This window comes from Ursus americanus, chromosome 19 (genome assembly GCF_024610735.1).
Source record: "Ursus americanus isolate L20-20 chromosome 19, mUrsAme1.1.p, whole genome shotgun sequence".
In the NCBI taxonomy this organism is placed as follows: Eukaryota; Metazoa; Chordata; class Mammalia; order Carnivora; family Ursidae; genus Ursus; species Ursus americanus.
In genome coordinates, this window is record NC_142145.1 from 17,421,173 (window position 1) to 17,444,678 (window position 23,506).

At 50.2% G+C, this 23,506-nt stretch overlaps 1 protein-coding gene across 1 annotated transcript in view; it reads right to left on the bottom strand.

Moving 5' to 3' along the window:
* Window positions 1-16,353, bottom strand: part of ONECUT2 (one cut homeobox 2) — a 57,724-nt gene extending 41,371 nt beyond the window's left edge. Inside the window, exon 1 of the mRNA XM_045790169.2 lies at window positions 14,835-16,353. Coding sequence (XP_045646125.1) covers window positions 14,835-16,062 — 1,228 coding nt within the window. The 5' untranslated portion in view covers window positions 16,063-16,353. The remainder of the gene's footprint in view (window positions 1-14,834) is intronic.
* Between the last annotated feature and the right edge of the window lie 7,153 nt (window positions 16,354-23,506).

Consider the following 23,506-nt stretch of genomic DNA (forward strand, 5'->3'; position numbering starts at 1 on the left):
GAATGCCAGATATAAGTCAACATGAACCTATTCCTTGCAAGAGTGACTGAAATTAGGGGAATCCATGAAGACAGGCAGAAGTCCATCAAATGTCTTACTTGAAAAAAGTGCCTACTATGGGGTCAGCTGTGACCAGTAGCTGTGGGATATAATGTATAATATTATAATACCTCCTCTCCAGAGTCATAGGGAGACGTAGGAGAGGTCTAAAGAGTGGCGTAAGACCACAGCTAAGAAGCTGCTCTGTAGTTTGGAATGGAGGATTGCAGCCAGAGTTCAGGAAAGAAAGAGAAAAGAATGGGCTAGAGTAGGATGGGAACATCCAAAGAAGGGAGAACTGAGGTGGCCAGGATGGGATCTGGAGAGAGACAGGAAATAAGGCATTCTGGGTAGGGGGAAAAGAATGTGCAAAAAGACATGGTCATGGCAAAGAAGACAACGTATGAGGAGAATAGAGAGGAAAACTACCTGACTGGAGCAGGTTACCTTGGGGGACTAGTGTCAACTGGTAAAATGGGTCTCTATTCTAGTGCCTAGTGATTGTCTTTTTACTTCTGTCACCTCACTGATGATAATCTGAAGCTTTGGATAAGATTTAATTCCACTCCCAAGATTCCCTTTAAAACTCACACATACCTATAGTATCTTAGCTTAGGAGGAAAATGACATTGATGAGAACTTGATGTTGTGAACTATGAAATACTGTTCCAAAATGATGCACCAACGTTGATGATTCTTTTTCAAATGCCATCTACCTGGGATGCCTGGGTGGCTCAGTCAGTTAACCATCTGCCTTCAGCTCAGGTCATGATCCCAGGATCCTGGGACTGAGTCCCACATTGGGTTCCTTGCTCAGCAAGGAGCCTGCTTCTTCCTCTCCCTGCCTCTCCCCTGACTTGTGCTCTCTCTCTCTCTCTCAGACAAATAAATAAATAAAATCTAAAAAAAAAATTTTTTTTAAATGCCATCTATTAACTTGGGGGAGTAAAGTGGGAAGAAACAGTATCATACAAAAGAAAAGTATTTATTAATTTATTCACAGATACTTAGTGGCTGCCTGTTGTATAATATATCCAACCTTTGCTCTTGTGGAACTTAGAATCTTTCACAGGAAGACACTGACAAATTAGTAGGTGATACCTGTTTATGTTCTATGTGCAATAGGAAGGTTTGCCCAAAGGCATCCCAATTTAGGAGACTAGAGAAGACTTCCTAGAGGCGAGGACATCTAAGCCAAGATCTGAAATTGAGTCTGAGTTAGTTGAGCGAGGGGAAAAAGCGTTCTAGGCTAAAGGAATGGCCTGATGTGTTTGGTGAGCTGACAGGAGTATAGCGTGGCTGGAGCGAAGTGAAGGGGTGGCGATGTGAGATGAGGCTGAACATGAGCAGGGGTCAGTCCATATAGGGACTGGTACACACTGCGTAGGGGTCTGGACCTTCATCCAATGGTCATAGGGAGCTAACAAAGAGTTTTAAATAATGGTGTAATGTGATCATATTTGGGTTCTGGAACAATCACTCCGGCTTAAGGTTGGAAATGGATGGGAGAAGTTAAGGCTGGAGACTGGGAGACCAATCAGGAGGCTGTTGAAGTTGGGATGGCTCCAACGAGGGCAGCAGCGCAGGGAATGGAGAGACACAGGCAGATATTTGGGAGGTAAAATCCATATGGCGAGTATAGTTGACTCAAGGAGAAAGAGGAAAAGGAAAGAGTCTGAATTGATTTATCAGCTTATGGTATGTACAAAGGGATATTACTGAAAGAGAGAGGGAATAAAAGAAGAGACTCATATATGGTGGTAGTGGTGAGGGGGGTCCGAGTGAGGCAAGAACATGAGTTCACTTTGAGGTAAACTGAATTTGAGAGCATTCAGGCAAAGATGTTCAGATGCTGAAGGAAATAAGGACCTGGAGCTAGGAGAGACATCAGGGCTGGAGAGAGGCTGAGAAGTCCTCAGCATAGAGGGATGGTAACTGAATGGAAGAGATCTCCCAGGGTGAGTATGTTGAGCGTAAAAATTAAAAAGCCTCGGCCAGATGCTGAGCTAGAAGGACAGAGCAAGAGAAACCCAAAGAGGAGACTGACAGGGAGTGGCCAGAAAATACTAACAAGAAGAAGAAGAAGAAGAGAGTATAATATTATTTCAGAAATCAAGAGAAGAAAGGGTTTCAAGGTACGGGTGGTCAGCAGTGTGTCAAATGCTGAGGAGAGGCCACGTTAAAATATGAACTGAGAATTGGATTTGGCTGCAAAAGCCTCAACAGTGACACCGGTCAGAGCTGGTTTAGTAAACAGGAGTGGCTAGAAGCAGCCTGCAGAGCTGAAGGGGGATGTAAGACACAGGCGCAGAGTTAAGGCAACTCTGGAAGTGAAGAGAGGGAAGAGATGAAGTTAGAAGGGGGTGGGGTGGGGGGTGGCGTATTTTTTAAAAAGATAAGAGAAACTGGAGCACAAAAATGTGGATGGGAAAAAGGTAATGGATATGGAAAGGTTAAAAGCACAGGGAAGGCTGGGGTCCTGAGAAGGCAGGACAGGCAAGGGCCCAGAATCAGGTTGAGAAATTGGCCTTCATCAGAAAATCAGTCTCTTCCTTTTCAGAAGAATGAAAGAAAGGAAGAGAGGTTGCACATTGAGATGAATAGAGTCCACTCTGTGCCTTGAACATGAACTGAAGTGAACACTGGTATACATTAGGAGACAACTGGATCTAAGATTTAAAAAAAAAATCTCTTAAATTTGGGAATCTGTCATATTGTTTCAGAAAAGCAAGAAGTTCTTTACTCCACCCATTTTTTAGTATTTGGAGTCAAAGAAGACTACGAGAAGTCCTGTTCATATTGCAGTCTTGTTGAAATATCTTAAGTATAAGCCCTTACAGAGCGTACTGCCTTATTTCAATAAGATGCACTGATACACATAAAATAGACTAAAAAAAAGGCTTTGCTTACTGTCAAATCCATGTTTTACTGGAAAAGGTTTTGATGGTGTAACCCAACAACTACTAAGAAATGCATGTTTGCAAATTCAAAGATTATACAGCTTGAAGAAACTGCTTTACTCAGTGTTTATCAAATAGATTTAAAACCAGATTTTAGATCTGATTTAAATATGTTCCTGCTCATTTCTAGGGCAAAATTTTAGGCATTTAGACAAAGAAAATTATTTTCTTTTTAATATTGGCAGTGAATGCTTTCTCACATTTGTTTTGTTTTGGGCTGTCTTTTCCTTCTTTTCATTCCAATCCACTTGGAATTTAAAGATGAATTGTTCCAGGGAAGACAATCTCATCTATCATATTCTTGACTTTCTTTTAAAGGGGACACACTTGTCTGTTCCTGTGCCCTACCTCCCTGAGAACCACTTTAGCAATAAATTAGGCTTGAACTAAAATTCCTTTGGGAGGGGCTCCTGGGCAGCTCAGTGGGTTGAGTGTCTGCCTCTTGTTTTCAGCTCAGGTCATGATCTCAGGGTGGTGGGATCGAGCCCTGCATCCGGCTCCATGCTCATTGTGGAGTCACTTGAGATTCTCTCCCTCTGTTCCCCCTCTGCCCCTCCCCTTTTCTTAAATAAATAAATAAATAAATAAATAAATAAATAAATAAAATTTCTAATTAGCTTTGGGAAGTCCAGGGCCATTTTACTAGAAACCCAAAGTGATATGAGTTGTGCCCTACTGCAGATCAAAAGAACCCACCTCTTTTTTCTGGAATAAAAACACAAATAAAGCAGAGCAACTGACAAAATGGCCAGAGTCAGGGGTCTGTGCCTAATGTTAGCTCTCATCCTGCCTAGGCCCACCTGACGCCACCTGCGGCCTGGAGGAAGTGACTCAACCCTTGACTCGCAGAAGTGGTGCAGGGATTCTCAAAGAGAGCCCATCAGAGAGGACTCTCAAGAAATCAAACCCAGCTTCAAGATTTATTGGAGGTAGTGATGTCCCTTAGTTGGCTCTTCCTGCAACATTACTGCTGATACAGTGTGAGAATATTCTTTAATATAATGAAAACCATGTTTTCAAAAATCAGCATGTAGGTGGGGGGCAGGGAAGCATCCATTTGTGTACACCCATGTGCGGGGCAACCAGACTGTAAACCTTGAAAGGAAATCCAAATCTAAAATACTGTGTTGAGAGTGGCAATCAGCATCTGCATGCGGCAGTAACATGGAGTAAAACAGTTCAATCCCTGAGCCCCCCAACAGAGGTAATGCTCTTCCTCTTCCGAAGGAAAGGGTCGTTTCACATCTTTTGTCCTCTCACTCGGCATCGCCTCCTCTCCTTCTATTATCATTGACCTCACACAGAAAGAACCGAAGCCACGGGGCACCAGAGGAAAACTGAGGCCTTATTCTGTTTGGGACGCTGAGATCTAGAGAGCTGGAGCTACTGATCAGGGTCCTGGCCCAGATTTAATCCGAGTAGAGGGCCCATATTCCTTCTCTGGGTTGAGATGTTAACTCTCTCAGACCACGGTCCAGGCGGGCAGGCTCTGGGGCGCTCTGGGGCGCTGTTCGTGGTGCTGAAGCCCGCGCCAGGGCGCGGAGGCAGCAACCCACCCACAGGCGCTAGGAGGCATCCAGAGGCTCTGGGCCGAGATCCATGTGAGGCGAGTCTGGAAACAGTTGCCGCCCACAGAGCTACAGCCAGCTCCACAGTTTGACTCCAAATCTAGCTCATTGGCTCACTTCTTTGCAATTGCAAAATGTCTGGTTCACTTTTTCTCATCCCAGGGGATTTCACAGGGCCCACCTCTGGCTCGCTGATTTGGCATATCTCTTTCCTGATGTCCTCCCTGCCAATACTAATTCTCTCCCACCCCCTCTCCTTTGTACAATATATTACCTTTGCAGAGCACCTTACAGCTGGCACAGCTCTCACTGGCACCATCAACTGAGCCGTTTCTCTTACACACGTAACCATTCCTCTCTCTCCCACCGATATTTTTTGCTTTCTCCACCCCTCCTCGCCCAAGCAGGAGACTATTGCCTCAATGTGGAGGGTGGGCAAATCACCTCACCCATCACAGCAGAACTACTGATTTCTCTTTGACGATGAATTAGGAGATGCCGAGGCTAGAGTGCCAACAGACAAGGAAAAAGTCCCTCAAGAAAACGTGGGTAGTGGTCTAGAGACTGGGGAATGGGGCCACATACTAGGAGTAAAGGAAGGGGCTTGGGCCTCCCGGGAGGTGCAAGGCTTATTGTAGTTAGAAGACTCCCGGCAGGTGGCACTCTAGTTCAAGGTGCTCTCCACAGAAGCCCTAACTATGCTGGGGCTCCACCTCAAACCTTCTTTCTGCTAAATAACTCCCCCACCGTGCCGCAGCCATGTTTGCAGGTCTGTCTTCCTCTTGATCCAAGCACTTATCCAGACTTATTCCTCCTAATAAGCACCGTTTGCACAATTCTACTTACTGTAATGCACAATGAACAAAACATAAATAGAAAAGAGAAGGTTAGTGGGAGGATTTTTTTTTTCCTGGCATGATTGATGGTGCTCAGATCAGAACTGTTTAATCATCAATAACATGATTCAGCAATTGGGAAATGTAAACAAATTGTGCAACTGCTTGCTGCGGTCAAAGCCCTGAAGGGGCCTACAGGACTGGGCCAAGCTTGGGGAGGGCCATGCCAGCAGAATGCCCCCTCCCTCCCACCAGGGCAGAGCTGGCTATGCCTACAGCCTGACTGGCGTGACCTTTGGCTTTTGCAGCGCACACACGACTGGGCTGGGGTTAATGGCACTTTGCAGGGAGCTCCAATTGAGTAAACAAAAAATGCCTTGCCCTGTTCTAATGGAGCACATTATTACGAGGCCTAAGCCTTCATCCAGGCCCCTGCAGCTGCTCTGCAGGTCAGTGCTACCAATAAAGCAATTAGCCAATGAGAAAACTCTTCTTCCCCGAGGGGGACTGTGAGGGTTTTGTTGTAGTTGCCGTGCTTTGCTTTGGGTTTTTAAACAGGCAATCCAAGTTGATCTGAGCCTCTTACATCAGACTCCAGGATGAGGACAGTGAAATTGTGTGTTTGCTGAGTGTGATATTTTAAGGGACTGGACCCTTGCTCAACATAGCCTGGAGAGCTCACTGCTTCCTGTTCAATTAACCTGAACCATAGCTGAACTCTGCCCTTTGAACTCACTCACCAGATAAATACATTAGCTCACCTAAGGAATCATTAATATTTTTCAATCACAGAAAACAAACATGAATGTCTGAACACAACCCAAGAGATAGCCAATTAGGAATAATGCATGTACCATGTTGGAAAAAAAAATCACAAATGGATGTTATTTACAGAATAAAAAAGAGTCAAGGAAGAAATGAAATGGATCATACCAACAGTTCTGGAAACAAAGAGGACTTTCATTTTCATATCTGCAAACATGAGGGATACTGAGAAATATTTAGCAATTCCTACTCCATCTACACTGCTCTTTAAGTAATTAAAAAAAAAAAAAGTTGTCCCTTCTGTTGGCTTGGTTTCTACTTACTTCCATCAGAATGCAAAACTCCAAGTCCCCTCTCTTCTGGAGTGACATCAGTGTCCATGCTCAAATACATAGTTCAAAATATCGCATTTCTGGGGGCAGTTCTAGTCTATTCCTGATTTGCTACAAATGAACCAAAATAATTTTTATGGAAGTATTAACTGTGTTTAAGTACCAGCTTGAATGAACTGAGCTAGTGGCTTGATTGAAATAATTTTATAGTAGAAAATGATGTTCCTGAGACATTGTTATTCTAGCATATAAACAGATTTTCTTTTGTGTGGAAAAAAGGAGAGAGAGATATGCTAAATGCATCTATTTTGTTCTTAACCCTGCATGTCATCTTAGAAGAATGAGAAAAACATCTCCAACCGAGTCATTACACATTTCTGTTTGATTCAATTTCACTTCCCACAATTCTGCCTCCTGACCCCTCCCCTCCTACCCCCCCCCCTTTTCATTTTTGTTTGGTTTGGAGTGTGGGCTTAATGCCCAGCTATCCTAGATGAGAACACTTAAAGGAATATCACAAGCACGAAGGGTAAATCTATTGAACGAGGGTCTTTAACTATGTGGTTTCCTTAAAGGGAAAGGTTGGATCAATAGGATCAATATGAAAGGTTTCCCTGGCCCTGCATAAAAGGGTAAGGGCTTCTCTTTTCACTGGTTTAACTTTACTCTCTGACAAATGCAAATCAATGGATCTGTGTTTACAACAGATTCCCTAACAGACTCAACTTGGGTAAAGCCCAGAGCCTCGCCCTGGGGGTGGGGAGTCCGGGCTTGCTCCAGGAGTATGCTCAAGGCCCTGCGGGTAGAGCAGGGAGTGAGCTGCCAATAGGTACCAATCACTGGTCAAGAAGGGGCTTGTGGCCCACTGAGATCCTGGTGCTGCTGCCTGTGGAACACCAAATAGGTTCCTCCAAGGATGTCTCAACCCAAGGATAAAGCCCAGATTCCTAGGATCTGGCGAGCCAGTCAACGTCATTTTCCTACCTATATAGATTTGTAGGGTTAACTATACAGAGGAAGCAGGAATGAAATATCTAAAATTGGAGCAGCCCTTTCTTAGGTGGTAACTGGCTCTCTTAGCAATGGCTAGGCAGACCACTAAACCTGTGGGTTCTTTTCCTCTTAATTTCACTTTTCCCTTTAAAAATGTGATGCTTTCCAGAGATTACATGACTTCAAGTCAATACCAGTTACAGAGAAATTATTTTTCTTCCTGCAGGAGAAAGTATATGTATATTTGATTACACGAACCAAAGTCCGATGCTGATTAAATTACGTTGGAGGTGTGCTTCCAACCCAAACAAAGTCTGCATTCTACTGAAGAGTAATGGATCTTCGAATGGCGACAGAGGCACCAAGGTGGAATGCAGAGCCTCCTTTCCCTCTGAGGCAATTTGCGTGGGGACAGCTTTTCATAAAAATGTCCACAATTTCTAGGAACCCTGCTCCTCAAGTAAGACTATCTCTGTATGCATGTTGGCAGCTGCCCTTCTGCTTTGCCCATCCTGCACCTTGTCAGGTACCAGATGGGCTGAATTACCCAATAAGTTTCCCTTTCTCCCCTTTCCCTGCACCTACAAGAACCTATGCACATTTTCCAGAGTTGTTGCCTTGAGTGAGACTTGGAAAACAAAAAGCCTTCCCCAAAGGCAATGTACTAGGGTAGGGGGGGACAGAGTGGGTGAAGAGGGGTTCTGATGGGCCTCCAGCCCATCTTGAGCAGGCTCTGTACATGATAGCCTAAGTGATCCCATTAGGCTTTTTCATAATGTTCACTCCCCACCAAGAAAAGTATCCCCTGGAGAAAGTGACTTTCCTCAGGTGGGGGGGGAGTGTCTCTGGGATGGTCAGGGATGAGGATAATCCAGAGAGTCTGTCTATAAAGTTTAAGGCCCAGGGTGCCTCCATACTCACCCTTTTCCCCAGGGCCCTTTATCCAGGCAATTATTTCTATTTATTCCCTTCTCATTGCCCTTCCTTTGGCAAGAACCCAGAAATTTAATCTCTCTCCTTCTCCTTTGAGGTTTTCATTCCTCCAGGGATCCCCCTACATGATACAACTCTTCCTGAAGACAGTTTCTGACAACATCAGCCACCAGCTGTAGTGCGGTGGGGCTCAGTACCTCCTTCTTCAACCTCTTTCCTCTGCTATCCCTTTAGAAACAGATACTAAAGGCCAGAAAACCAAGAAGTGAAGACAGAAAGAGAGGCAGGCTCTCCTTCCCTCAGGGTTCAGGTTTGGAGCTTGGGAAAGTAAACCTGCCCAGAGCCCTGTCACATCTGGACAGACCTGGCTCTGGAAGGAAGTAAAACATTTCTCCTCTTGGATACAAAATCTGGGGAGTCAGTTTCCCCTCTGCCCCACCCTCACCATTCACCAGAATCCCTGCCCAATTTTGGGATTCTAAGATGGGTATGGAGGAGAGTCTAAGCTCACTTACCCCTCCCAGAACCTAGGAGCTCTTCAAGGGGGTTATGGGGAGGGGGACAGTTGTCTTCCTGACATGACCTGAAGGACACCACCCACTCTCCTAGGTTTCTGCATCTGATCACCTGAACCAGGTAACTGTAGTTTTCAGGAAGGGGGTAGGGCATATTCTGACTAGAAAGCAAGCTGTATTAAAGCTCCCTTCTTTAAGAAGTCCATTGGTGGGAAGATGAATCCCATCTCTGGGAATGACAGAAAGAAATACAGTTCACCCTTTGGCACACTTTAAAGCAGAACCATGAAAGATTTTTCTTCTTCTCTCCTCTCTCCTTCTTTTTTCTCATTTTATTCTTGGAGAAGAAAGGAAAACACTCCTTTCCTTCCAGATTGAGACCTCCTCCTCTCACCAATTGGAGGATTTAGAATTTCAAAAAGCCAGAACAATTTAATTCCCATCCCACCCCCACTACCACCCCAGCTCCTTCATTCTTTTCAGTAAAATTCACCTTAGTGTTCCTTCTGGAAGAATAAGTCACCATTTGGCAAGGTGAACCAGTGGGGCACAGTAAGGACATCTACCCTAGGGGAAGGAAGGAAGAGCTGAAAAGTTCTTTCTTTTCCAGTCAATGCAGGTGCCTCAGAGTAAACCTGCCACCTGAGGTCTGGGGTCTCAGAGCGTAAGCTCTCTCCAGCTGGTGGGAAGGAGTGGGGTGGGGTTCCCCCCCAGTTCGATTTTCTTACCTTCCCCCCTCCCCCGTTCGATTTTCTTACCTTCCTGCCCCTATAGGAAACAATATTCTTCCCTGGTTGGCCCAATTAGCCCAGAGCAGACCGTTCTGAGAGATGAAGCCTAGGCCTTTGTCACTGGGGCAGCATTTAATTGCCCACCTAATGCATCAGTGTAGAAAGTCTGTGAATGCGAACTCTTTGGTGTGAATGATTCCTTTTAATGAAAACAAGGAAAGATGTGAGGGGATCCGAGGATCCGGAAGCTGCGCGGTTATCGTGGCAGCCTGATAGACGTTTCCAAATTGGGTTTGGTCGTTCCCGCGTGCCGAGAGGTAGGTCAAATTACCTGGATGGTGTAGGAGGAGGAAAGAAGTTGCCCCGGGCCCTGTTTGACCAGACGAGGGCCTTGGGGACCCGGGAGCGACGATCCCCCGGGAACGAGAGAGCTGGGAGGACTCTGGCGCCGGCGCCTTCCAGGGCAGCCGCTCCGCGGACTCAGCCCGGCGCAGAGTCCTCCGCGGGGAGCGCAGGGAGCGGTGCGCGCGCGCGGGGGCACTGTGGAGAGGGCGAGCAGCTCTGCGACCAGAGAAAGCCGTGGGAAGGGGCCGGCTGGGGCCGCGCGAGGAGAAGCCGCGGCCTGACCCGTGGGCCCGCCGGGAGCAGGGAAAGCGGCGCGGCGGGAGTGCCGGGGAGACTGGGCGCTGGGGAGCGGGGGCGCTGGCGAGCGCTCTGCTGGGAAGAGCGCGCCGTCGGGCTTACTGGAAACGCGCCGGATCAGGTTCCAGATCAATGAGATCTGGGTCCACACGTTTACGTTATTGTTGCCAGCATTAATGCTCTTTTAATCTTCTAAACATTATCAGCATCGATCTCCCTCCATATACACATTTGTTTGAGAAAGTGACATAACCACACGGTGGAAAGCCTGGAATAAAAATAAATGCACAGCTGCTCGAGTCGAGGGCCCCTGGCGGCCTGGGCTACTTCTCGAGCTCGGCTTCACTACCTTTCCTTGCGTTCTGTCTTCTCCACCCGCTCCCGCTCACCCTGATGCGTGTTAGGAAGGTGTTCTCCAGGCACCCGGGACTTGACCAAACAAGGACAGTAGCGAGCTTTTCAATTATTAATCCGACCAGCCAGCAGGCGAAAGTACCTTGTGTTCGGTACGGACGTGGGTTGCGTTCGGTCTCTCGGGCTCGGATCCCGCACTAAACTTCGGGGAGACGGGTTGAGCCAGGCCGGCAGCCGGACCGGCGGGAGGGGAGGTGGGGTGTGAGGTTCCGACAATGAGGTCCCCGCCTTTCCGCTTAGAAAATGCCAGTCGGCCAGCGTAGCCCATGACTTTCCTGGCGCCGAAGAAGACGCGCAGGCCTGTGGTGCCCCGGGCAGGAGTCGCTGCGCACTGTCCCGGGCAAGCTCTGCCGCCGCGGGCATCAGGTGGCCCAGGCAACATCTTGGTAGGTTGGTGAAAGGCCATCGGCTGTCTGAACAGAGTTGCCTCCAGACTGGCCGCTGGGAGTTCCCCTCTGAAGAGGGCCATATGTCTGGCCATGTGGCTGGTTTCGAGCAGGCCACCCCGGGATTCCGAGTCACGGGAGGTGCAAACCTTGTCAGGTTATAGCGTCAGAGGCTCTGCTCTGGCTGCTGAGCGTTGGAGGAAACCACTCCCGCCATGGAGGCCCTGATTTTCCTCCGTGAGCCGCCCGTCCAGGTTTTGCCTGGGTTTTTTCAGTCCCTCGTTTTTCGTGTGTGCTTGGTTCACAGGCTTCTTGGACTCAAAGTCGGGGAGTATTAATGGTCATACCCGCGGGAGTTTGTCCTTGCCGTCTCTTGCCGGGGAAATACAAACTGCCCTGCGGAAGCATGCGCTGGGAACCGCGGAAGGCGCGGTTGCAGCCCTTTGCTGCCTTGGCCACCCTTTCCCAACGAAATCGTACTCTTGGTGTCTTTCTCTGAAATCTAGCGCTGGGGGGATCTGAGTTTCCCCGATGTCTTGTCTCTTACCCTTTGAAATGCCACCCTGAGCTGTGGATACAACCAAGCGGAGGGCTCGCGGAGAGAGATCTGGGGGAGGCAGGTTGGGGTAGAGAGGAAGGATCTGCTTCTCTTGCGCGCGGTGGGGGGGCGGGGGCGGTTTGCTTCGCCTAAGGGTGAGGTCTGTAGGAGCTGGTCCAAATCAGACATCTTGATTCTGAGGTCCCTCAAACCCCTGTCTGCTTGGGCCTTTGGCAAGACCCAGAGGGGTCCAAAATGAGAAAGAGAAAGGGAAACTAAAAAGAGACGAAGGGAGAGAAAAGAGGTCTGGTTGGGGCGAACTGGAGGTGCCCAGGTGGCTCTTGGAGGCCTGGCAGTCAGGCCCAGGAGCCCTGTAGAGCCATGGTCTTGTTTAACCCCCAGAGCCCTAGGTGTGGACCCTCAGCTGCGTCCCTGCGGGGATTCCGATCGATATTCCTGGCGGGGAAGGCCTCTGCTTTTCTTCTCCATTTGCTCCTGTCCCCTAGCGCTCCTGAGCACATAATACCTACTTACCAGTCCTGGCTTCTGCGTCAGTGTCTGAAGAGACTGATCTACTGACCCCAAACTGAAAAGCCTCCTATGTAATAATAGCCACTCAACACACTTGTAGTTGCTGATAAAATGGCCAGATAAAAAGGCTAAAGCTCTTGTCCCTTTTCAACTCGGGGTAATAAAACAGACACACATTTGAATGCTTGAGCAAAGCGGGGTCCTCAGCAGGAATTTCCCACTCGCTGAAGGAGGCTTTCAGTCTCCTGTGGAGGTGGCTTCAGCCCTCCTCCTCGGAAAAGCCTCCATGCTTCCTGGGGCCAGCCCCTGAGGAGTGCCCCCCTACCCCGACTTTCCTGGGGTGGATGTTGGGACTGGAGACTCTCTCTTATCCTAGCAATGTTTGGGTCTGAGGTGGGCTAACAGGTAAAGCATTACTTGCCATATCACTTTCAGACACACATAGGCACAAGGCATGTGATTTCTTTTCCTTCCTTCCTTCCTTCCTTCCTTCCTTCCTTCCTTCCTTCCTTCCTTCCAGCTCTGTCCTTTGCAGGACAGGCATGAGGGGGCGGCAGCGCTCTGAGATGGTCTGGAATAGAATAGCTGTCATCCTGCCTTTAACTGTACCCTCCACTCCAGCTGCCAAGTTCCTTCTGGCTGCCTGTGCCCAGGCCAGCCGATGCTAGAGCTCACCTGAGAGGGACTGGGGGAGTTTGGGAGGGCCAAGACAAAGGGGTGCCATACTGTTCAGAAGTGTCAGTAAGCCTCCAGTTTCTCATCACTGCCCTCTATTCACTGCTTAATCTTTCCTAGGAACCAGGGCAAATTGTAATAGAGAATGAAGAGTAAGCTAAAGGAGAAAAATTACTAAACGCACACAAAAGTATCGGGAGTCCATAGATTTGGGGAAGCTTTTTGGGGGATAGTTACTCTTTACCTTTACAGATCAATACTGAGTGGCGATTACTGCCTGGAGAGGAATCCTCCAACGGCGGGCATAGGCGGAGGCGGTCAGAGTGGAAACGCCCCCTCCCCAAGCCTGGGTGAACACGCCCCCAGCGCCGTCCGGTATCGGTAGAGTGCACCCCATAAGCCAGGCTCAGCAGTGTGAGGAAAGCCCCAGGGAGCCGGAGAGGAAGCCTGAGCTTGTGGCTCCGGAAGCGCGTTGTGTATAGCTGTCTCCGAACCGTGCCGGCCGCACACAACGCACATCCCACTTTCCGCACCAATGTAAATCACTGCCACTGTGAATTGTCCCCTCGGTTCCCCGCGGATCCGGAGAGATGGCCTCAGTCCAAGAGAAACTGCCCATCCAGACTTGCAGTAGGGTACTGTTGTGTCCTCCCCAGTGGGGCGCCTGGACACTTTGTCTCTCTGGACCCACGGCTAGGTCCTGGGGGCAGCGCAATTGCCACGCACACTGCGCTGGGTCTGCGCGCACAAAAGCGCGCAACTGTGTGCCAGTCGCAGCCACTGCTGCGCCTTTCTCTCTCGCTCCCGCCGCCCACACAGGAGGTATCTGTGCTCCTAGAACAATAGAGGGCTGTACCTCGCGGCTCGGCCGCTAGAGGAGGCACAAAGAACCAAGCCCGCTCCAGAACAATGTAACCAGCGCGTCGACCCGTCCCCTCCCGCGGGCAGCTTGCCCTCCCTGCCGCCGCGCTACGCGCACAATCAGCGTCCGTTTAATGCAAAGGCGGAGTCTGTAGCCCGTGGCCAAGATGCATTAACTAACCTGCATCTTAATTTTTCAGCACCTCTCCTCACGAGCGCCCAACCCTCTCTCCGAGTCCAGCCAAACCTCGGCAAATCCCAGCAAAAGCTGGGAGCCGGGCAAGGGTGGCCGGCGAGTTTGTCAGGGAGCTCTCCATTCTTAGTTTTTCCTCCCCCATCCTCCTATAGGTGAATGTGTTAGTCCCAACCTTCGTCCTTGCACCCTCCCCTCTCAGTAGGCAGTGACACGGGAACTGGCCCAAGCCGGCTCTTTCGGTCAGAAACTCCCCGCACCAACGCCAAGGCCGGAGATGAGCCTGGAAAGCACTGTTGTATCCTAGCCACCCGTTCCCCCGAGCGCGGTCAAGATTGTGACTCCTGCTAATAACTAAACAAGTTTGCCTGATGTGGTGGGTAGGAGAAGAACGGAGATTGTTTTTTTTTTTTTCCCCTCTGAAGAGTAAAGCCCCTTAACTACCTCCATATAGGGAAACCAGGCAGCCTGGAAAACTGAAATGTATTGTCTAAACAAGAGTTCAAGTGCACAGGGCTTTGAAAAAGGCCAATCCTGGGTCTCTGTGAGTCCTCTAAAGAGAAGGCTCCTAGTGGATACCGCGCACCCTGTCCCTTATCCCACAACTAGGAAAGGTCAGAAAGGGGGTAAAATTGGCATATTCAGGGGAGGGTGAATGAAATGTGGCGGAGGGGGGTCGGTCAATGAAAGCTCGGAGTCAAGGAGGAAGGAAGAGAAGTATGAAAATGCAAAAGAAAAAGAACAGAAAAGGAAGAAGGGAGAAGAAGGAAGAAATGACAGAAGAAGAAATAAAGGCGAGAGAAAATAGGAAGTGCGTAGCGGAAAGGAGGAAAGAACCGAGGCTAGGCGCGCTGACCTGGGGCCACAAGCACCCGGAGCCCTCTCCACAGCAGCCGGGCTCCAGGAGATCCTCTGTGCTTACCTGCCAGGCGTAAGGCGGACATGCGCTGGAACTCGGGCTCCTGCAGCCACTTCCACATCCTGCGAAAGGTCTCCCTGCCAGATTTGAGTTTACTCCACGGTTTTGGGTTCCGGAGCAGGTCGGAGAGAGTCCCCTGAGACCGGCACAGCACCCTCTGCGCGAAGATCGCCTGTGGGATGCTGTAGCGCTTCAGCTCGGCGGTGATGCGCTGGGCCACCTCTTTGGTGTTGATCTCCTCCAGCTGGCCCGATGTAGCCACCTGCGAGCCAGACGAGGACGAGGGTGGCCGCTCGCGGCTGGGCGCCAGCACCGGCCCGTGGGACTGAGCATGGCCCGGGTGGTGCAGGCCGTTGAGGTGCGACATCATGGCCGCGGGCGGGGTGCCCAGGCCGCGGGACAGGTGCTGCTCACCGCGGGTCAGCATGGCAGTGTGGTGCGCGTCGAAGTTAGGGCTGAGCATTTTGTCGTGGCCCGGCGGCCCATAGTTGGGCAGGCTCTGCTGCGCGTTGTGGAGGCCGCCCAGCCCGTTGCCCAGCGGCGTGGCAGCCAGCGGGGACAGGCTCTGGCTCATGCCGGGCATCTCCTTGTAGGGGCTGTAGAGGTTGTTCATGGCCGGGAGCCCGCGCTCGTCGCGCATGAGGGTGAAGCTGCCGCTGACGTTGCCCGACAGGCGCTGGTGGTGGTGGTGGTGGTGGTGGTGCGGGTGGTGGTGCGGGTGCGGGTGGTGGAACTTGTCCGACACGGTGGAGATGGGCGGCAGCGGCTGGAGCGGCGTCAGTGTGGTGTAGGTGTTGCTCATGCCCATGCCGGGCGGGGACGAGTCGCAAGACATGCTCATGGCGTGATGGAGCGGGATGGAGAGCTCGGGCCGGTAGTCGCCGCCGTCCAGGATCGAGGCCATGCTAGTGACCATGGCCGAGCGCGACGCCGCCGCCGCTGCCGCTGCCGCGGTGCCCAGCTCCTGGTGCGCTGTTGGCGGCGGCGGCGGGCCCCGCAGCGAGCCAGCAGCGCCGCGGCCCGCGTGGTGGGGGCTGGGGCTGGCCAGCAGCTCCTGCTCATGGCTCGGGCCCCCGCCGCCGCCCCCGCCGCCCCCGCCACCGCCCCCGCCGCTGCCGCCGCCGGCCGGCCCGTGCAAAGTGCCCAGACTTTCCATTGTCAGCTCCGGGTTCATGGCGCAGCCTTCTAGGTCTTTGGTGAGGCATCGATAGGCGGTGTAGGCAGCCTTCATTCAGTCCATCGGGGCCCGGGGGCGGCGGGGGCGGCGGGGGCGGCCGGCGGGCTGGCAAGGCTAGCGTGGCGGAGCTCGGTCGCGGGAGCGGGGGAGGGTGCGGGAGTGCGTGAGTGTGTGGAGGGGGAGCGTGCGTGCGGGTGTGCGCCCCGGGCTGCGGGCGGGCAGGCGGGCGCGCCCGGGGTGGGGGCGGGGTGGGGGCGGACGGGGCGTGCGAGCGGGAGAGGGGAGGGGGGTAGGGAGGGAGGGAGGGATCACCGGGCCCCACCGCTCGGGCCGGCGCGCTGCCTCGCCATGTCCGAGCCCGCTCCGGCGCCGACGTCTTCTGTTTGGGTGAGCGGGAGCTGTCCAGAAGGGCTCTGCCGCTCGCCGGGGCAGGCAACCTAGCCTCCCGGACCCGGGGCGGGGCAGCGCCCGATGGGCGTCGCAAACAGCCACTCTGAGTGCGCTGCTGCCCTGGGGGGCGGGCCTCCTGAGTGCAGCTACCAATGGCTAAGGAGGGGGCGGGGCCATGCGTTTCAGGTTTGGCTGACGGCTCTGTGCCTTTTTTTCCTCCTTTGCCACTAGAATCAAACGTCAAGGAGAGGGAGGGAGGGGAAGAGGGGGTAGTGGGGAGAGAGAGGCGAGAGTGCGAGCGAGGGAGAGAAATTATGTTAAAGATGCCGCTCTGTGTCCCTCTTGTGCAGCTGCGATCTGTAGAAAAGGGCATTGCTTTAGTTCCCTTTGCCTCACCCCACAGCTTTTCTGGAGGCTTGCAAGCCAGTCTGTACTGTGAAAAAACAAACCCAAGTCTCCTACCAAGCCACTTCCCAAGCGTCTCTATCTGAAAGCCAGCAGTTTACCCTTTTAAAATGCAGGCGCTTCTGTATTCTAATGCAGGGTAAATTTCCGAGACCAAGGCATGCATAATCTACCAGGCGAAAGGAACCCCAGTACCCTCGCTGCCTTGGAGCTACGGCCGGCGACGCAAGCCCACAGGCGGCGCGGGCCACCGTAATCCAAGCAAAGTTAACACAATAACATCATTTAATTACCTGGCGAGCTCATAAATCTCCCAGTTATGAGGTTTCAGAAGGGCCCTGTTAGATTGCAAAACAAAACTAGAACTCTAGGAGCTGCGGTTTCAAGGTGCTCCTCCCGTTAGCGACTTCTAAAGAAGTGATGGTGGGTGGGGGGCGGCAAGATTGTTGCCAAAGCCTATAGTGAGCAAACTTCTCCTGGGAGCAGGGAGTACGTAAACCGTCCGGGACGACACCCGCGGATTTTTCTTCGATCGCGCCCGCGCGCGCGTGCGTACACACACACACACACACACACAGACACACACACAGACACACACACTCGAATCTCAAGAAAGGAACGCCCCAGGTTGCGGCTGTGGGCAGATGACACGGACCCTCGGCCGACATCTGTATATCCAAAATTTATTTCTGAAAAGACCAGAACCCTGGCGAGTTTTAGAACGCTCGCAAACCCCAGCTTTAAAAACTGCATCTTTGTTTCTCCAGAATTTCCGTTTGGTAACCCTTGGTCGGGGAGTGGAAGTGGAGGTGCGGCAAAGGAGGTGGAGATTTCCGAGGCCTGGGTGGGGGTGGAGGGGTAGTTGAAGACAAGGAGCTACCCGGCACTGAAACCCTTAAAAGTAACAGATTCTTCCAAAGCAGGTTGCGCTCTGTTTGCCTCCGAAGATTCAAGCTAGCTGAGGTTGCGCAGATGTTGCCTTTGTTTAAAGAGACAGTAATTAAGGACAGGGTGGACATAAGTTTGAGAAGCGTGACCTATTTTCTTTTGATCAGCTGTCAAAAGAAGAGCAGGGGGTCTCCTTAAGACAGCCCCCTCCAACCACTTCCAGCTGTTAGCGAAAACTTGATAAGAAAACAAGGACACACAGCCTGGAATACTGTATGTGCCTTCCTGGTGCTAGAGAAAGGTTTGATTCATTTGGAAAATAGGTCTTAGTCTTGGTGACCTTTTGCGGCTGCCCTCCTTTCCCTTCTAGCTACAGAGCCAAAAAAAAAAAAAAAAAAAAATCCACCCCCTCCCACACCATCCTGTCACATGAATGTACAGTGACGTTATTCATAGATCAACTTCATTGAGCTCTGGCCAATACCTTGCCAATTATTCTTTCAAGTAGCTGCTTCTTTGTGTTATCAAAGCCAGGGTAAGAAAGTGAACGTTCCTCTACTTCGCTAGATATACTTCTCTAGCTGCACACATTTTTAATGTCACAAAATTAGACGGGTAAAATAACTGAATTTTTTGTTTCTCTGTCTTTCCTCTCCCCCTCAACCCTCTCCTACTGTCTCTCTTTTCACTCCCCACCTTATATATGGCAGCTGGATACTTGGGATAATTTGAAACAGTTAATGTTTGAAAAACTTACCGAGTTGAACAAAAGTTCACAAGAGCGCAACCTCCTGTTGGTCTAGGAGTGCTCAGAGACTGAAATAGGGCCAGAGAGCTGCAAGGCTGGAGAAAGAGTCTGGTATGTCCCAATGCTGAACACAGCCTTCCCTGCCTTGGCTTCAGGCTTGAAGAGTGGCCAGTGACCCCAGGCTGGGACATTGAGTAGGCACTGCCTCCATACAGAAAGCTGAGTATATAGATGGCCATTAAAATAATTTTTCAAAATGATAAACTCGTTTACCAGGCTACCAAGATACATCTGCTCCTGGGAATTGCATTTTGGAGTGCCTGGGAGCAGTCACGTGTTGGAGAGTTGAAAGGTGAGTTGCATATTCTTGCAGCCTCGCTCCCTCCCTCTCTCCCTCCTCCTTCTCTCCCACCATCCCTCCCCCTTCCCTCGATCAATATTGGCGATCTCAGGGAAATCATGAAATCGTATTGGCTTCTTTGTGTATAATTTCATTGGGCTAGATTAAAGCAGATTTTTCACGTTGTTTTTCTTAATGATGGTTTGAGGTTTTGTATGTCAACCTAAAACCCATTTCAAAAGGAAATTAATGTGCATTTTTAGTCAGCATCCTAATTTTTACTAAATTAGTCTTGCCTGCCCTTTCCCTTTCTTTCTAAAAAGGAAAAAATGTTTTCTACTTGAAGATAATTTTAAGAATATCAGTATTAGTAAGATTTTCAAATATGTTTCAAAATATCTTTGATGTTTCTTTCTCTAAGAAAATAAAAGGAAGAGTTGCTTTCTAACTGCCCCTTGTTTACACACATACTCTGACCTTCAGAAGTTGTGTAACTCAGAATTAAAAAAAAAAAATTTGAAGCTACACTCCTGTCCCCCTTCCCCTCAGTATTTGATTCACAAATAGACTCTACAGAAATATGGTAGCAGGCATGCTAGTTCACAACTATTAGAATCTGGACAAACAGTTGCACCAGCCGTTATATCAGGATCAGGATATCCATTTCTTAACTTACCACATCCGCAGGTCTGATTTTCTTCAAAATCAGACACTTAAATAGGTCAAAAGAAATCTGTAAATAAAATGCAGCTTTGACAATAAATGTAAGCTATTGCATTATAAAAGAAAAAAAACTTGAGTTAGTAATTGCAGGAATAGACTGGAAATTTTTACTGCCAGAGATTTTCATATGTATTTTCGCATTCAATTTTTTTTTTTTTTTTTTAGGATCTGGGAGGGAGAGAAAGGTGAGCATTCAATTAAAATAGAGACCCCATAAATTATTCACACACAAAAAAATACATAGACCACAAGTAAACCTAGTCTGGATAAGGGGCCCAACAGCTTTGTTTCCACTAAACAACAGTAACCACAGCCCAAATCCCAAGAACAGAGGGGCTGCTTATTTCTACCCAAATGTTCAAAATCCTGAGGAAGGTTTTGTGTTGGGAGAACACATTTGTGCTACAACTAGGTTTATCAGAGCAATACAAAAAGACATAATGGTGGGTTGATTTGGACTATTTTATTTTTGTCCTTCCCCAAACCATCTGGCGCGTGAGTGTAGGGGTATTGATCAGGATCTGAGAGCTGCAGACCCCATGCCAATCCATAGCGTTTCTGGCAATCAGTGTCGCCCATGAATTGCAGCTGTCTGTGTGGCTCCCGAAAAGAAATCTTCAGAAAAGTCCCCCCCTTATCAAACACTTCATCCGTTCAGGGGTAAGTCAATATCATTTCTTTGTCATTCCGTGGGCGAGGATTATGCAGGAGAAAGTTTTTGTTGTCGGTCGTAGCTGCTGCTGAGCCTTTTTTTTTTTTTTTTAAAGGAAGGAGAGCAATTTTCTAGCCATTGAATGGTAATGGTTTTCCAGAAAGGCCTCAAGCGTTTGTATGAATCGTACAACAAATGCTGTTTCAATATTGTGGGGGAATTTTAAGGGGAGGGGGTAGTTCTTATGTTGCTATACACAAATAATAATAGTGATAATAGAGGGTTCCTTGTAACGACGGAGAAATTTCTTCCCTTTTTTTCGGAGCCTCTAGTGAAGAAGACACTGCAAGTCTCTGTGATTACACTTGCAGATGGACGGTGGGTGCTTGTGGCGGAAAAGGAGCCTTCAGAATTGCGGCTCTGTTTGATATCTCCATTACCTTCAATTTTATTCTGCCTGAAAGCTCAGGCTGGTTGAGCACAGGGAGAAGAAAACTAAAACCGTAGCCCAGCACCACCGACCCTCTTCTGTCTCTCAGCTCAGAAATTCTCTTGACACTTCGCAGATTCCAATCGAATCTAGGAAAGTTGTTGTTGAAGTGTTTTAGGTGGCGAGGCCAAATAGGTCCTTTTTCGTGAACTCTCTTCTCCTCCGCGTCTATCGGGTTAAAATCCGAGACGCCAGTTTAGTTGTGAGCTGTCAGGGACTGCCCTTAACTTTTTGGTTGACACTCTGCGCCGGGGTGGAGGAACATTTGGAGAGTGTTAGGGTTCTTCCCACCCTCAGCTGGGCTCGTAGAAAAAGAAAAATGAAGCTGCCAAGAGCCCAGCCAGATGAGGGAGCGTTCTCTCACAGCCCCAAGCCCGGTGCCTGGATTAGCAGGTGGGGAGCAGGGCTTCGGGGCGAACGCAGCCTCGTGGTTCTGCTGAAGCAAAACCCACCGCACCCTCAGTAGTGCGGGCGCGGGCAGTGGGCGGGCTTGGGGGCGGGGAGGAGGAGGAGGAGGAGACCCCTAGCCGGAAGAGCGTTAGCACCTGCTCCTGGGGCGACAAGTCTGGAGAGGCAGCGGCAGAATCCCCAGCTCCGCAGAGCTAAGTTGTAAGCGCGTCCTCCTGCCTAGTTTTAAAGAAAGAGACTAGGTCGGCGGACCTTGATCGTTCCCCCTCCATTCCCATAGCTAGGAAATTGTGGGAGTTTTTGTGCCCTCGGGGATGGACACACACACATACATACACACACTTCTCTCCCTCTCCCTTCCAGTTCTGGCTTGGTTCCCCGACCCCCTTGCGGGAGGAGTTTGGGCGGAAACAAGAGCTTGGGCCTCTGGTACGGACTGGAGGTGACTATCGCCGTGATTGAGTGCTGGGATTGCAGACCTTGCCCAGGACATTTTCCTTCCCCCGAATTCGGGGCCCACCAGAGAACCTTCTCTGGGGCCACCCTCTGATTCTGTTTTCGCCGCTGCTACCACTGTAGAAGCTGGTGGGAGAAGTAATTTGACTGTTGGGGGAAATGAAATTTAAAAAGTGAAGGGGAATTTGAAGATTTGAAACTGCAGAGATCAGAGGGCTTCTGGGGGGGGGGACAGTGGGGAGACGGGGGAGAGGGCTGGAGCACGACTCTCACAGGAATACAGCTTTTTGTGTAAAAGAACGTTGCACTTTTAGAAAGCAACTTGTTAGCCTGAGAGCCAAGATGAGTTTTATCCCCGCCGGCCTTTAGTACCTGTCCCATTATTTCTCTCCACCAAAGCCCTGTAACGTCGATTTTGAGCCACGTGAATTTGCAGTCGCATTTTCTTTTAACAGCGCGTTTCCAAAAGTACAATTCATGTATGCTTAAAATAAAGTTTTCCTCTCCTCCAGTTGTCACCCCACAAAAGAAAAACTGGCGTGAGGTCCTTTTGTTCAGGTCAAGTTGTGCGTGAAATCTTTTTGTTGTCCTTTCAAAGGGAAGGCAAAAGTTGCAGTTGATTGTAGAAAGGACAAATTTAACTCTCTGAAAGTGGAGCTGTTTTCAAGTTGCCCTGAGACAGTAAGCACGGGCATCGCTTTTTATTTATTACCTTCTTAAAGGGATCATTTATTTGCTCTCGACGTAACCACTTTTGGTTGAGGATTCAATGTTGTTTAGGCATTAATACAAAAATACCTAGCACTTTTACTGTCTATGAAAATGGGAGAGTTTAAAAATCTTTCTCTGTAATTTCAGTTGTCTCGCTACGATATAGTTAAAAATAAAAAAGTGTACAGAGTTCTGAACAAAAAAAAGAGTTGGCCAGCTTTTAAACTTAAGAAATATTATTTCCGATTTCCAAAGATAATATTTCTGTTTGAAAACTAACAAAAGCAATCGAGGGGTTTAAAATATTTATGCGAGTCAGACGATTTCTTTATTTAAAAAAATCACATGGTATATATATTTTTAGATTCCGTGTATATTAGCTCCTAAAGTAATTAAATAACTAAGTGAATTTGCGCTGCTGATCTTTGAAGATAATACTATCAAAAGTAATGTAGCACATTCAGATTATTTCAGGAGTATTTTATCTTGGAAAATCGCTTCGGTGACACTCTTTTGGAATTTTGAATTGTTTCGCTTCCAAGAGTGTAAGAAAAAGCAACTCTGGCCGACCACAGGGATCACAGGCGGCGATTTAGCAACTGCGGGGACCGTGGTCGTTCGAGGAGCCGGACACGGTCCCCGCGGGCCCCTCCGACCAGCGCCGGGGCCGGGCCTGGCCAGACACAGGTGGTTTGGCTGCTTCTGGAGAACCCGGGCTCCGAGGGCGTCCGGCCGCGCGGGCAGCGAGAGAGGATGCGGCGGCGCTCCGGACTCGGGAGAGACTCGGGAGACCTGTTGGCCGCGGCGAAGCGGTGCTTGCTCCGGCCGCAACGGCGGTGCAGAGGCGGGCGTCGAGGCCGCAGGCGCGGGGTGGCTGGGAGCGGCTCCCCGGGCCGGCCGTGCCCTAGTGCGGCTCTCGGCCCACCCTCGCCAGCCCCGCGGCCTCCGGGCCCGAGGCGAGCCGCTTCTCGGGGAGGGGGCTGCGCGGCCCCGCGGCTCGGGAGGCGGAGGGAGCCGGCCAGGATTGATGTCTAAATCAATGCCGTTTCTAGGCGCTTCTCTCTGCTCCTCTCCATCTTCCTCAAAGGCAAATCGCCTCCCGAGGGTGATTTCCTCTCCCTTCGCGAAGTCAGCGTGAGGAGAGTGGAAAGCGCAGCCCCACGCGAGGCTCTGCGGGGCAGGAGGCTCTGGAATAAGCCCCCAGATGGAGCTTCTCGGCGGAGCGCCCCGCTTATCCCCAGGCTACGCGCGCTTACACCCTACACCGAGTTCCTGCTTCCTCACGCG